Consider the following 13,772-nt stretch of genomic DNA (forward strand, 5'->3'; position numbering starts at 1 on the left):
AGTTGGTTTCTCAGATATCACTAAAGACTGGGTAGTGGTTGGGTTGTGTATTTTTTCTGTACTAGATTGAAGGGATGTGACCTAGGAATCAATCAATTTCAATGCTGTAGAGAATGTACAGATCTCTTCTCTACTCAAGGTGAGGCAGCTTTGCTGCTAAAGCTATGGGCACTGATAAACCAGAATACTGTGACTGTGGACATTCCTATGAAGGCCAGTCACCACTATTACTCCAATACCTTTAGATGAATCTTGTAATGTCATCTTCAGCTCCCATTTCCCACTGGGAGAGCCAGGGATGGGATCAGAACTCATCAATGTTTTTCTTCTGCTGGGTTTGCTTCTCTGTAGTTTTCTGCCTCACCACCACCTCCTTTATGGTTTCTGCCTCCTTTAACACCTCTCTTTCTGTCTTCAGAATCTAGTCTCTTCTGTGTTTATCAGATTCTTCTAATTATCAGAGGGAAAGCAGCAGGTGCTTCTAATCTGCCATCTTGCCCTGCTCTCGAAGATGTCGTTTCTTCATAGCAAAATAAACAGTGAGAGGTTTATAAAAATTGGTAATAGTGCAATTCATTCCACTGTACAGTTCTTGGAATACATCCAACACACTATTACAGAGACAAGGACAGAACTTATGGTCTGACAATGAAAGAATATTAAGCCAATATTCATAAAAATTTGAGCTGGCCCTTGGACCACTCCAACTACCTTATATTTGAAATGAAGAAAACCTGAATATTAGATAGACCATTGTCCAGGGTCACAGGCTAATTATTAATAAAGCATCTTTTCTACTTCATAAATGCTTCTAACAGAGCACTGTTTATTGTAAAGAGTATTTTAAGAAGGTTTATTTACAATTTTAAGAGATTTTGCTTTAGTCTTGTAAGGATAATAATTTTAAGTTATTCTCATTTCAAGTATTAATAATTTTACAGTGACAATTCAACTCTACTTTCTTCTCAAATGTTCCCATGTGAAATATATTACACTGCCCAAGAATATATACAAACTTCATATAATGTTTAAAAATAGAACAGATATAGTGGCTTACAACTTAATCTGTTATTTGGGAGGTAGAAATTGGGAGGATTAAAGTTCAAGGCCAACCTGGACAAAACGTTAGAAAAACTACACTGCAATCAATAAACTAGACAGGCTCCTATAAAATGAGTTTATTCTTTGCCCATTTTTCTTCTAAGTTTTTATTATAACATGAAATTGACTTGTTTTCAAGTTCAAGGATTGGATTGAACTAAATATTACTTTTTTTTATATGAATAACCATTGGTCTTAGTAACAACTTATCTGTCTTTTTTCCACTGACCTACAATGTTAGTTCTGACACAAATTAAGTTTATACTAATCACAGCACTGTATGTAGGTCCTTTGTTCTCTATGCTTAGTTCTTCATTTATGTAACAATACCACATGGCTTAATTACTACACATTCCTATTTATTCTTTTTGTTTGTTTGTTTGAGTGTAGGCACAGAGCTTATCATCCTCCTAACATCTGAGTCCCAAATGCTAGGATGACAGGGAATCTGCTTCCATACCCATCTTTTATTTTTTTGCCAGTCATGGGGCTTGAACTCAGGGCCTGGGCTCTGTCCCTCATCTGTCCCTGAGCTGCTTTTGCTCATGGCTAGCACTCTACCACTTGAGCCACAGTGCCATTTCTGGCTTTTTCGGTGTATGTAGTACTGAGGAACAGAACCCAGGGCTTCATGCATGCTAGGCAAGCACTCTACTACTAGGCCAAATTCCAGTTCTCTATACCCATCTTTCACATCAAGTCTTGATACCTGGGGTTAAGGCAATCATCCTACTTTATTCTAATGTTAGGAGTTCTCTAAGAGTTATCTAAGAGTTATCTGAGCTATTTATAGCCCTTTGCATGTGGATACATATTTTTGAACCATTTTTTTCAGTAGTATCTTTAAATAGTTGTACAAAGGGGTTCTAATTTATAATGTTCAAACTAGCTTTTAGTTATAGGCATTACTGGAATTTTGAATGGACTAATACTAAATATATAACCATGATAAATAACATTTTTGTAAGAGTGATATTGATGTAGAATATCTCTCCATCAACTATTCGATATCTTTAAATAAAATTTTAGAATTTATGCATGTAATTATATGTCTTCTGGTAATTTGTTTCCTATGCAACTTGTACTTTCATTATTATTATAAACACTTTTTTCAAATGTCATTTCTGTTCTTTATTAACATTCTGTATCTAACAATCCTGAAGTTTTCCAAATTAATTCATCAGGGTGGTCTACAGATTCTTTCATAAGCAGATTCATGTAACCTATGAATAATAATTTTGTTTCTTTCCATGGATATCATTTGTCTTACTGTTCTACCTAAATTTCCCAATACAATATTAATAATTCGGGGTAATTTCAACTTTTATGTTTTCACAGACATACTTTATGATATTTTAAAAGTTCCCTTCTATCCCTTGTTAAGAAATACACATTAAGGTGGAACTTAATTAAATGCTTTTCTATAACTACTGAGATGACTATATAACTCTCCTTAATAACACATTTATTTCTTCCTAATGTTCAATTTTCACTCCTTGAATAAATTTAATTTGGCCATAACTCATTCACTCATTCATTGTAGCTTTCTGACACAGAGCCTGGTTATATAAATGAGGCTGGCCTCAAGCTGACCAAGTTGGTCTCAAACTTGTGGTCATACTATCTCAACCTCCTGAATGCTGCTAAGATTACAAGTGTGTACTACCACTTCTGGCTATATTATGCATTTTACAAAAGGTTAAGTATCCCTTACTTAAAATGATTGGGACTAGAAGTGTTTTAGGATTTTTTTCAGGTTTTTGAAATATTTGCATGTAAAAGAGTTAGCTTGGGAACAAGATCCAATTACAAACCCCAAATCCACTTATGTTACATACATATGTTATGCATGTCATCTGAAAAATATTTTGAACATATTTTCTTCACAGTGTAGAATTTCAGCTTTGGCATTATGTCCACACTCAAAGCTTAGGGGTTAATGAAACAAAATGTATATTTGCAAAGTCTTTTCTGAAGATTTCAAACTTTTCTCATTTTCTTATTCTACCCCATTTTAGGTAGATATTACTACTGCATTTTATATTTCAAAATTCACTACAATGAGCATCATCGGTGGATTTCTTTCATTTCTCACGTCTGGGAGGTATTGCACCTCTTGTTTCTGAAGACTCAAGTTTTTCAAGATTGCTGGAAAATTCCTGTTCATTCTTCCTTTAAATATTGCTTATTCATTAGTCTCTATCTCTACTGGCAAGTAAGCTTTACCACTATTTAATATCTTAACATTGACTTTACATTTTCTCTCTCATCTCTATTACATTTTAGGAAACTTTTACCATGCATTCTTATACACAAATATTCAGTTTGGGTGCTTTCTCAAGTAGTATATTTTTCATTTCTTTAAATTTTGTCTTTATCTGACCCCGCATTCTTTCTTTTTTTTTTGCCAGTCCTGGGCCTTGGACTCAGGGCCTGAGCACTGTCCCTGGCTTCTTTATGCTCAAGGCTAGCACTCTGCCACTTGAGTCACAGCGCCACTTCTGGCCATTTTCTGTATATGTGGTGCTGGGGAATCGAACCCAGGGCTTCAAGTATACGAGGCAAGCGCTCTTGCCACTAGGCTATATCCCCAGCCTGTTTTTTTTTTTGTTTTTTTTTTGCCAGTCCTGGGCCTTGGACTCAGGGCCTGAGCACTGTCCCTGGCTTCTTTTTGCTCAAGGCTAGCACTCTGCCACTTGAGCCACAGCGCCACTTCTGGCCGTTTTCTGTATATGTGGTGCTGGGGAATTGAACCCAGGGCCTCATGTATACGAGGCAAGCACTCTTGCCACTAGGCCATATCCCCAGCCCTCCCGCATTCTTTCTGTTTTGGCGAAGGAGTTATACTACGTCTTCAATTCAGGATTTAGTAATTGCTAAGCAAATTACCACACTCTATCACTGAGTCACACTTCCAGCTATTTTCTGCACCATTTTGAGGTAAGTATCTCACTTTTTGTCTGGTTGACAACTAGATCTCAAACCTATTTTATGATTCCTTCAATAGCTGGGATGACGGGCATGTACTACTTCACTCTGCCATTGACTGAACTAAGAGGTCTCATAAACTCTTTACCTGAGTTGGCCTTTTACTACAATGTCAGCCTCCAACATTATGTGTGAGCCACCACCTGGATTCCTGCATTTATAAGACACACTCTTGCTGACATAGCCCATTTGGACTGGAATTCACTACATAATTCAGGTTAACCTTAAGATAGTGATCCTACAATCTCAACCTCTGGAGTACATGATGCCATCATGTCTCACTTGATCCTTTTTCAAATTTACTAATCTTTTTGTCTTTTATTCCTTTGTTATAACTTCCTTTATTTCTTTAATTTAATATACCTATGCAAATTTGTAGAGATGCTTGTGCGATATGTTGGTTTGGTTCTTATTTTCAATGATTTACTTTCTCTCATATTTAAGTATCAATTCATGAATTTTTTGGAACGTTTAAGTTAAAATTCTTTGGAGAATTGGTTGAGAGATACTAAGACAGCTTTCAAGTAAAGTGATATTTGTGTTTATACAAACTTTCCAATTCTGTGATATTAACTTTCTTCTACACACAAGTTTCTTGCTTCCAGGAGTTAGTTATCTTCTAACCTTTCACTACCAGTGATGAGGGTTAGGTTTACAGGCAGACACAAACCTCAAGAATGGATATCACCACAAACTTCCATGAACCAGTGCAAACAATTCAAAGCTGAGCTTTAAAGTAAAAGGGTTCAGCAAATGCCTGGAACTTCAGTCTTTGGATTCATAGTGTTATTTTCTGTATTTCAAGTTTCCAAAACCTCCAATGATTCATTTAAAAATAACACTGCAGCTGGACTCACAAGTGTAATCCTAGCTACTTGGGAGACTGAGATTGGAAATCATATTTGGAGGACAGTCAGGGCAGAAAAAACTCAAAGACCCCTTCTTAACCCATAATCAAGGCAGTGGCATATGCCTGTCATCCCAAGCTATGCTTGGAAGTTCAGAATGGAAGATCAAGGTTCCAAACCAGTCCAGATACAGAAGTCCAAGAAACTCTATCTCTACAGAAGGAAAGCTGGATCAATGACAAACAAACCTTTGATCCTAGCAAGGACAGGAAGCCTAAAGTAGGCTTTCCAACAGGAAAATGAGACCCCATCTCAAAAATAAGCAGCAAAAAACAGGATAGGAGGCATTACCAAAGTGGTAGCTCAAGCCTAGCAAGGGCCAGACTCTGAATTCAAATCCTAGCATCTCAGATAGTAGGTACTTAAAGAATTGTCTAACTATATGGTATAAAATACTTTTAGAAATGAAAATCTCCTGCTAGCTTGTCTACTAGCTGAAATTACTTCTTACAAACACTACAAATTTGTTATACCTAAAGAACTAAAATGAAGGCTGGGTGCCGGTGGCTCATGCCTGTAATCCTAACTACTAAGGAGGCTGAGATCTGAGGATCACAGGGGGCTGATGCCTGTAATCCTAACTACTAAGGAGGCAGAGATCTGAGGAACACAGGTGGCTGATGCCTGTAATCCTAACTACTCAGGAGGCTGATATCTGATTCGAAGCCAGCCCAGGCAAGAAACTTTATGAGATTCTTATCTCCAAATAATTACCAGAAAACCTGAATAAAATACTCAAAACAAAAACAAACAAAACAAAAAAACCCAGAAGTGGCTCTATAGCTCAAGTGGTAGAGCATCTTGAGCAAAAGAAGCTCAGGGCCAGCACCCAGGCCCAGAGTTCAAGCCTCAGGACTGGAAAAAAAAAAAAAAAAAAAAGAATTAAAATGTAGAAATTTTTATTTATTCCTAGAAGCAACTAATGGCTTTGAATTTTTTTTAATGTAATTATATCAACTTACCTTATCTGCCCGTCCCATGAAAGCAGGTTTGCCTGCTAATCCAAGGCAAATGGCACATACAATGCTTGACTTTCCTGTTCCATTAGCTCCAATAATCATATTCAAGTGGGGTCCAGGAGATACTTCACAGACATCATATGTTCTGAATTACAAAGAGTTGGAATTATTAGGCAATAATTATTGGGCAGATGTTTTAATTGTAAGAGAAAAATATTTCCTTAGGCTGGAGGCATCATGGCTCAGCAGTAGAACATCTACCTAGCAAGTGGGAAGCCTGGAGGTTAAGCCCCATTACCACCAACAAAATAAGTAAATAACTAAATATGTATTAAAAATATTTCCTTTACAAAAGCATTCCTTACTTTATTATCATCTATAACATTCCTGAAATTTACTTAAAAACAAGCTAACATTACGGGCTGGGAATATGGCCTCGTGGTAAAGTCCTTGCCTCGTATACATGAAGCCCTGGGTTCGATTCCTCAGCACCACATGTATAGAAAAAGCCAGAAGTGGCGCTGTGGCTCAAGGGGCAGAGTGCTAGCCTTGAGCAAAAGAAGCCAGGGACAGTGCTCAGGCCCTGAGTTCAAGCACCAAGACTGGCAACAAAAACAAAAAAATTAACATTACTTAGAGAGTTCTGTGGGGATTAAGAGGTACACATGCTAGGCAAGCACTTTAGCACTGAGCTATATCCTTACACTGTAGGTTTTCAAAATCTACCTATACAGCAGGAGAAATCTCTCAAATGAAGAAATGAAAAAGTAATAATGTATATATAAAATAATAAAGTCAGCAGAAAAATAAAACATATGCAATTTCCAAACAGTCTATGGTGAACTTGGGGACTGGTATAATGGCACAGTGTTTGCCTAGCAAGTTTGAAGTCCTGACTTCCTATCTCAGCACTGCCAAAAAATAAAACTGTCATTAAAAAGCAAAGTTTGGTAGAAGTTGTCCTTTGGAAATAATTACAAGGAACTGTAGGTGTGGCTTAAGTGACAAGCGTGCTGGCCTTGAGCAAAAAAGCCAAGCAACAGCATGAGGGCTTGAGTTCAAACCCCAGTACTGATGCACACATAAAAAGAGTACAATATATGGGAGACTGTACCAAGCTACTATGCAAATAGAATTTAAAGTAACTTTTATATGTGAGACCATGGTATTCTTTGATTTTTTCTCGAATTTGACATATGTTAATATTAGAAGCAATCCTTCCAAATTATTAGAATTAGAAAACTGAAGTAATGTTTTGACTCAGCATTTTCATTTATCATTTTAAAAAATCTCCTTTAATATGTTGCAAGATTCACCAATCGATCTACTGTCAGTCTCTGTTAAAACAATCTTTAGTCCTCTGAGAAAAAGCAATAATACATCATCATCAAGCACATTTGTAATATTCCTCATACCCTACAGCTACATGGTGTCCAGTACTTTATCTGTACACTTAGCATCTAGCTTTATCAGTTGCTTGGAGCACATTTGACAAAACGTGAGCCAAAAACCTCAGATTTTCTTCAAATTTGTCTTTGAATATCCTGAATTGGGACCCACAAAAACTTACCCAAGCATAAATGCCCAGCCTGCTGCTAATCTCCTAAGTATATAACTTAACAGTTTCATTTTTTTTTTTTTTTGCTAGTCCTGGGCCTTGAACTCAGGGCCTGAGCACTGTCCCTGGCTTCCTTTTGCTCAAGGCTAGCACTCTGCCACTTGAGCCACAGCGCCACTTCTGGCCGTTTTCTATATATGTGGTGCTGGGGAATTGAACCCAGGGTTTCATGTGGCTCTCTTGCCACTAGGCCATATTCCCAGCCCCAACATTTTCAATTTAACACTTAGAAACATTAATGATTTTGAAAAGCCAAATGGCAATAAAAATTAGTGTAAGTGGCAAAGAAGTATTCTCTTGTAGGCTTTCTAGCTTTACTGCTCTACACAGAACCAAAGCTTTGTTCTGTTAGCAAGTTTTTTTTTTTTTTTTTTTTGTAATGAAGTCACTTTCTCAAGCAGGACCTTAGCCACCAAAGTCAAACCAAAAGTCACCACTTTAACCAAAGCTGCACCCAACCCCACCCACAGCACTGTTATTGTTTGTGTGTAGCCCAGGCTGGCCCAGAACTTGATCCTCTTGCTTCAGGACCAGGATTACAGGTGGTACTACCAGACTCTGTTCACTAACCCAGTGCTTGTTGAGTGGTTGCCAGCTGGAGTTTGCAAACCTCTCTGACCTCAGTTTCCCTAAGTGTAAGGAACAGGTGGCTCCTGTCTCCTGGAGAGGTAGGGACAGGGAAAGGCGACCTTCTGCGAGGCCCTTACCAGAGCCATCTTCCTTCAGTCACCAGCAAGCACATGAATGGGGGAGGGCAGGCTGCCTTCCCTGTTAGCAGGTTTGAATAAAAACATTACTGTTGAGTTAGAACTAGTTCAGGACCTTCAGATATTTAGGAATTACCTTGACATGAAAGTTTTAATCTCAATACATACAGTCTCTCTCTCTCTCTCTCTCTCTCTCTCTCTCTCTCTCTCTTTTTTAATATTTAGCTTTCATGCTGTGAGAATTCTGGCCAAATGCCAAATTAACTGGTACATATCAATAAAAACAGCAAAACCAGGCACATGGGCTCATGAGTATAGTCCCACAGTTACTCAGAAGGCTGATACCTGAGGACTGCAGTTTGAAGTTAGGCTAGGTAGGAAAGTCTATGAGACCTTTACCACAAATTAACAACCAAACAGCCAGAAGTAGAGCTGTATCTCAAGTGGAAGAACACTGGCCTTGAGCAAAAATATCCTCAGGGACAGCACCCAGGCCCTTAGTTCATGCCCCAGGATGATCACAAAAACAAACAAAACAAACAACAACAACAAAAAAAAAAACAAAAAACAGGGAAAAGCATGAGAATTATTGGTCTCTAAAAGTATACATTACTGGTCTATAAAATTGTAAGTCTATAAACAGACTTGCCAAAAGCAAAACAATGCCTGTGAAATTTCAAAATTTATTCTTCTGGCTGTATTTGTTGGAAATACACTTTTGGTGGCTTTCCTTTTCTATGAGCTACCACTGAAAAGGCTATTTTCAAAGGTTCATTCTCTTCTCCCTCTGTATAGTGCATATGGTATTTCATAGGTGGTCTCAGGCTACAACTTTCTAAATATAATTCCAGATGATTTATACAAGCTATACCTCCTCAACAACTCTTAGACATCACACATGAAAGTTAAACTTCACATATTCAAACTAAATCCATCTTTCTCATTTAAAATCACCCTAGTGGTGACAAAGTAGTGTATAGAATCATTCATTTCATTGCTTGAATAAGAAATCTGGTCATTAGTTCTGTGTCACCTTTGTTTCTTCCATCTCTTGACACTAACCACATCTGCCCTCACTACTATCCAATCACAAGAAAACCTAGTATCATATGTTCAAAAAGAAAAACTAAATATAATTTATCTCTAGATAGCTCTTCTCCCATTTTCTTTTTTTTTTCCTATTCTCTGCTCACACCTCTGAATTTAACTATATTTCTTCAGTTTCTTGACTAGCTATGTTTCCTTTTAGCCTGCAAATAAATATTCCTCTACTCCCAACTCAGCTCATCTTGTTTCGTTCATAGGAACCCTTTTCTACTCTTTCCAGGCCATTTGAGCTCTCTAAGCCTACCTTTCCCCTATTTCTCTGCTAAATCTCTAAGCCCATCCTTACCCAGTTAACTCCTAAAACTCAAAGTTCTCACCCAGCACGCACTTTCCAGTTATCTTTTCCTTCTCCTCTTCTATAGCATTACCTCCTTACTCTTCACTCACTCTTCCCACAAAGTTTTCTTTTCCATTGTTTTATCAAAGGCTTGGTCTTTCTAACTTCAGCAGTCTCCTTTCAGTCAGTCCCATTATCTTATTTCAATGTAGCAAATAACATTTTTAAGCATTCTTTTCCTAAGCTTCTCTAATAGCTTTCCATGGCTCTCATTTTACAGTCCCTTCTCACATCTATGAGTTTTTCTTTTGCCCTCATTGTAGACCTTCTATTCTTACAACCTGTATTTCCTTTGGGGTACTCTCTACAATCATCTATATGCAAACACACATACACACAAACACACAAAACCTCTGACTAGTTCATATTCCTTTCAGCTCTAGGCCTTTATAAATTCTGCTTATAGAACATCTATATTAGTTATCTCAAAGAACATTTCTATTTCAAGTCACAAAAATCTAAATGACACTTACTACTTATTCTTCCCAAACAGATCCCTCTTCGGAATAGCACCTGGCCAGTTAGCCAAGAGATGAGACTTGAGGAACATAGTACACTCCATATTTCCCCTTAAACATCACAACCTGTAGCTAAATCCTGTCAAGCCTCTCCTTTGGTTTCTAGTATATTCAAACTCTATTTTTTCCCATCATATTTTAAGTTTTATTGCCTTCCGTCTTCTAAATTATCTTTGACACTACTTCAGACTAACATAAATCACACATTCTGACTCTATAGGATGAAATTATTTCTCAACATAGTAAACACAAACCAACTCAGTGGTTGCTACCTCTGTCCACATACTCATTCATAACCTAAAATTCAGGTCATATTGAACTACATGACAATTTAAATATTCCAGACTCGCAGGCAGCTTCTGTCTACAGTGCTTTCCCCTTCATTACAACGTTCTTCTTTTCCTGGTTGTGGATGAAATTAACCACTTCTTTCCATACACCTCACATGGAACTCTGGTAAAATACATTGTTCCATCATATTATATTAATATATCATTTGACTACATTCAGATTTTCTGATCTGGATTTAAACAGCAATTAGGCTATTTATTAGCTATGAAAACAGGTGCAAAATGAACCTCTGTGTGCTTATCTCATAAATGGAGATAAGAGGATAAATGGAGTACGTATTGTATAAGCAAAAGATCTAGTTCTGTACTTGGCAAGTGATAGGGTGTAGTGTGTGTGTGTGCACGCGCGCAGTACCACTACAATTCAACTTTGATACAAGGTATTTTAAAAGACCTTGAAAAAAATGGTTTTCTGGCGCTAGACAGCTACTATGCCTTTTAGGTTCTACAATGACAACTAGCTGTTTAAAAGGAGAGAAGAGCAGTCAGGGAAGAAAGCTAGCTTTGTAGGGTTCCAGGGTCTGTGGGGAGGTCCAACAACTGGGAGTCAAGGTTTAATTCCGTGGTACAACACTCTAGCCCCTTATCTACCAACATCCATCACCATTTTATCTACACTGTCCACCCAACAAATAGCTTACACTTCAAGACCGCCGGAGCATCGCAGACCCTGGTCTAGTTTAACTGTCTTAACTGTTGTTGAGTTCTCAGACCCCCTACTTTTGTGAATTCGCAGAACATGACCCCGGGAACAAGAGACCGCACCATCTCTGACTGACCCTGGGCGGCCTACAAAACGGTTGGCTGAACGAGTTTTAACAAAATCAAGTCACACAAGCTCCCTAGACAGCAACTTGATCGGTCGTCAAGGCCTACGCGGGGAATTCCTCCCGGCGAAGCCTGGCGAGAACTCCCCGACAGACCGCCGCCAGGTCCCAAAGCCCACGCCCACCCGCGTCGGTCAACCCAGGCCTCCCAACGCGGCCCGGGAACCACTCACAGGAAGTTCTCCATCGCTATGCGGACGATGGAGCCCTCCACGAAAGACCCGGATGACGGCAGCAGCGAAGACGGCGGGGTCGCGTTCTTCCTCTTGCTCGGGATCTCCGAAGAAAGGTCCGTCGACAGCGGCCTCTTGGAAACCAGGGGGTTGGGGGTTGTCGTCTTCCGGCTGGGAGCCGCCATCCTGGCTTCCACTACGTCCCGCGGCGGCTTCCGTTCCAGGCAAGTGGCTGCCCCCAGGAGCCACCGCTTCGCACTCCCGCGCGAACTGGATGACGCACCGGACGGCTCTTAGGAGCTCGCGACGCGCGTGCGCAGTCCCTCTGGTGACGTCAGTAGCCTGGTACCGTCATTCCCCGCCCCTCTCCTTCCCGCCAAGCGCAACTTTGCCGTTGAGTCGCTGGCACTCCGCTGGAAGGGAGGTTTTTGTTTGTTGTTGGTTGGGTTTTTTTTTTTTTTAATAAGCTTCAGAAGGATATGTTAGTTGCATTTAGTATTTGGGAATCCCCTTCAGACCTCGGTCGCGTTTGGAGGATGGCGCCTGACCTGGCAGGTGCCTCTTCTAATCCCTCTCTTCTGCCACTGCCCACCTGAGAAACCCCAGGGCAACTCCAGTCTTTGATTCTTCTAGGGTTTTCATCCCCTTTTCTTCCAAACAGGTTCTTACTTCCAGAGAATCAAAAAAAAATCTTTAAACCCCTTCTAGACTTAGCAAAAAAAGTCTCCCGCTATCCCAGTATTGGGGCTGCACTGCATGGATTCTCTTCACCACCTCTCTACCTCCAGACTTCTTAATTCCCTGGTCAAACTTCTTCTCCAAGTTTTCCAAGACTCCCTGGGCTAGAATGCATCGAGCCTGAAGTTATCAATCATTCATTATTGAGTGTCTTAATCTTGTAAGGGAAGAAGAGTCTTTGCAGAAAGAGCCTGCCGAGGTTGCATTTCTCTCTGATTCCCATCCTGGGAATCGGGAAAGGAACCAATAAACAAATAATTTCAGGTTGTAAGGAGTATACTCCGAAGAAAACAAAATAGAATGCACGTGCTTAACAGTCTGAAAGGATATGTCCTGGCCATCCTAGAGCACCATGCAGAGATAATCACAGACAGGAGAAGAAGGTTCATAAGGAGGTTTATTAGTGGGGCCATAGTTCCCACAGGAGAGGTAGCTACATGTCCTCTTCACCTTATCCAGGTGGCAGCTTCTCTCTCTGGGGGTAAAGGGGAAGTAGGTAGGTAGTGGGTAGGAGTGGCTTATTAGGTATGGGTGGATCTGGGGGCTAGTGGGAGGCGCTGAGGACCTGAGGCTAGGGAAATGCTAACACAGTCATAGAAGATGATGTTGGGGGTGGGGGGAGGAAGAGGGGGGAGGAGGGGGAAACGGAGGAGGGGGAGGAGAAGGGAGGAGGAGGGGGAGGGGGAGGGGGACGGGGAGGAGGAGGGTGCGGTGTTCACAAATGAGGAAAGGACACTGTACACTGTAGCTGCCCAGAGAAAATAAGGTTGCAGAGCAGAACTTTCTCCAACATGGCAGAATCAGAATTTTGTTTTTAAGTCACTGGGGGATGAGGGTGAGCCGTAGCTTTGTGGTAAAATACTTGCTTGTTATGTGCAGAGCTCTGTGTTCAATAAGAGAGGGAACTTAATATTCTTTTTTTTTTTTTTTTTTTTAAAGCTGGCATCAGTCCTGCAGCTTGAACTCAGGGCCTGGGCTCTCTGTCCCTGACCTGTTCTTGCTCAAGGTTAACACTCCACCACTGGAGCCACAGTTCCATTTCTGGCTTTTGGGGGATGGTTATGTGGAGATTCAAGTTTCATGGATGTATATGTGTGTGTGTGTGTGTGTGTGTGTGTGTGTGTGTGTGTGTGTACATATACATGTTCGATCAACAAAAGTTTCATTATTCCCTATACATTCAAACCTTTAATAAAATTTGTCACAGTGTAAGTGAGGACCTACAAACTGGAAAAATATATTTGCAATGCTAACAGCAAATAGAGGCATAGTATATGGAATATTGGAGATTTCCCAAGAATCAGTTTTTTTTTGTTTTGTTTTGTTTGTTTGTTTGTTTGTTTTTGGTCAGTCCTGCGGCTTGGACTCAGGGCCTGAGCACTGTCCCTGGCTTCTTTTTGCTCAAGGCTAGCACTTTGCCATTTGAGCCACAGCGCCACTT

General features: G+C 39.9%; 1 protein-coding gene across 2 annotated transcripts in view; it reads right to left on the reverse strand.

The window, feature by feature from the left end:
• The window catches only part of Smc5 (structural maintenance of chromosomes 5), a 77,866-nt gene extending 66,005 nt beyond the window's left edge, over nucleotides 1-11,861 (reverse strand). For both annotated transcript variants that reach the window (XM_048332772.1, XM_048332764.1), the window contains exons 1-2: nucleotides 11,594-11,861; nucleotides 5,960-6,101 (exon numbers count right to left, since the gene is read on the reverse strand). In XM_048332772.1, coding sequence (XP_048188729.1) covers nucleotides 5,960-6,101; nucleotides 11,594-11,778 — 327 coding nt within the window. In that variant the 5' untranslated portion in view covers nucleotides 11,779-11,861. The remainder of the gene's footprint in view (nucleotides 1-5,959; nucleotides 6,102-11,593) is intronic.
• Between the last annotated feature and the right edge of the window lie 1,911 nt (nucleotides 11,862-13,772).

This window comes from Perognathus longimembris, chromosome 1 (genome assembly GCF_023159225.1).
Source record: "Perognathus longimembris pacificus isolate PPM17 chromosome 1, ASM2315922v1, whole genome shotgun sequence".
Classification (NCBI taxonomy): Eukaryota; Metazoa; Chordata; class Mammalia; order Rodentia; family Heteromyidae; genus Perognathus; species Perognathus longimembris.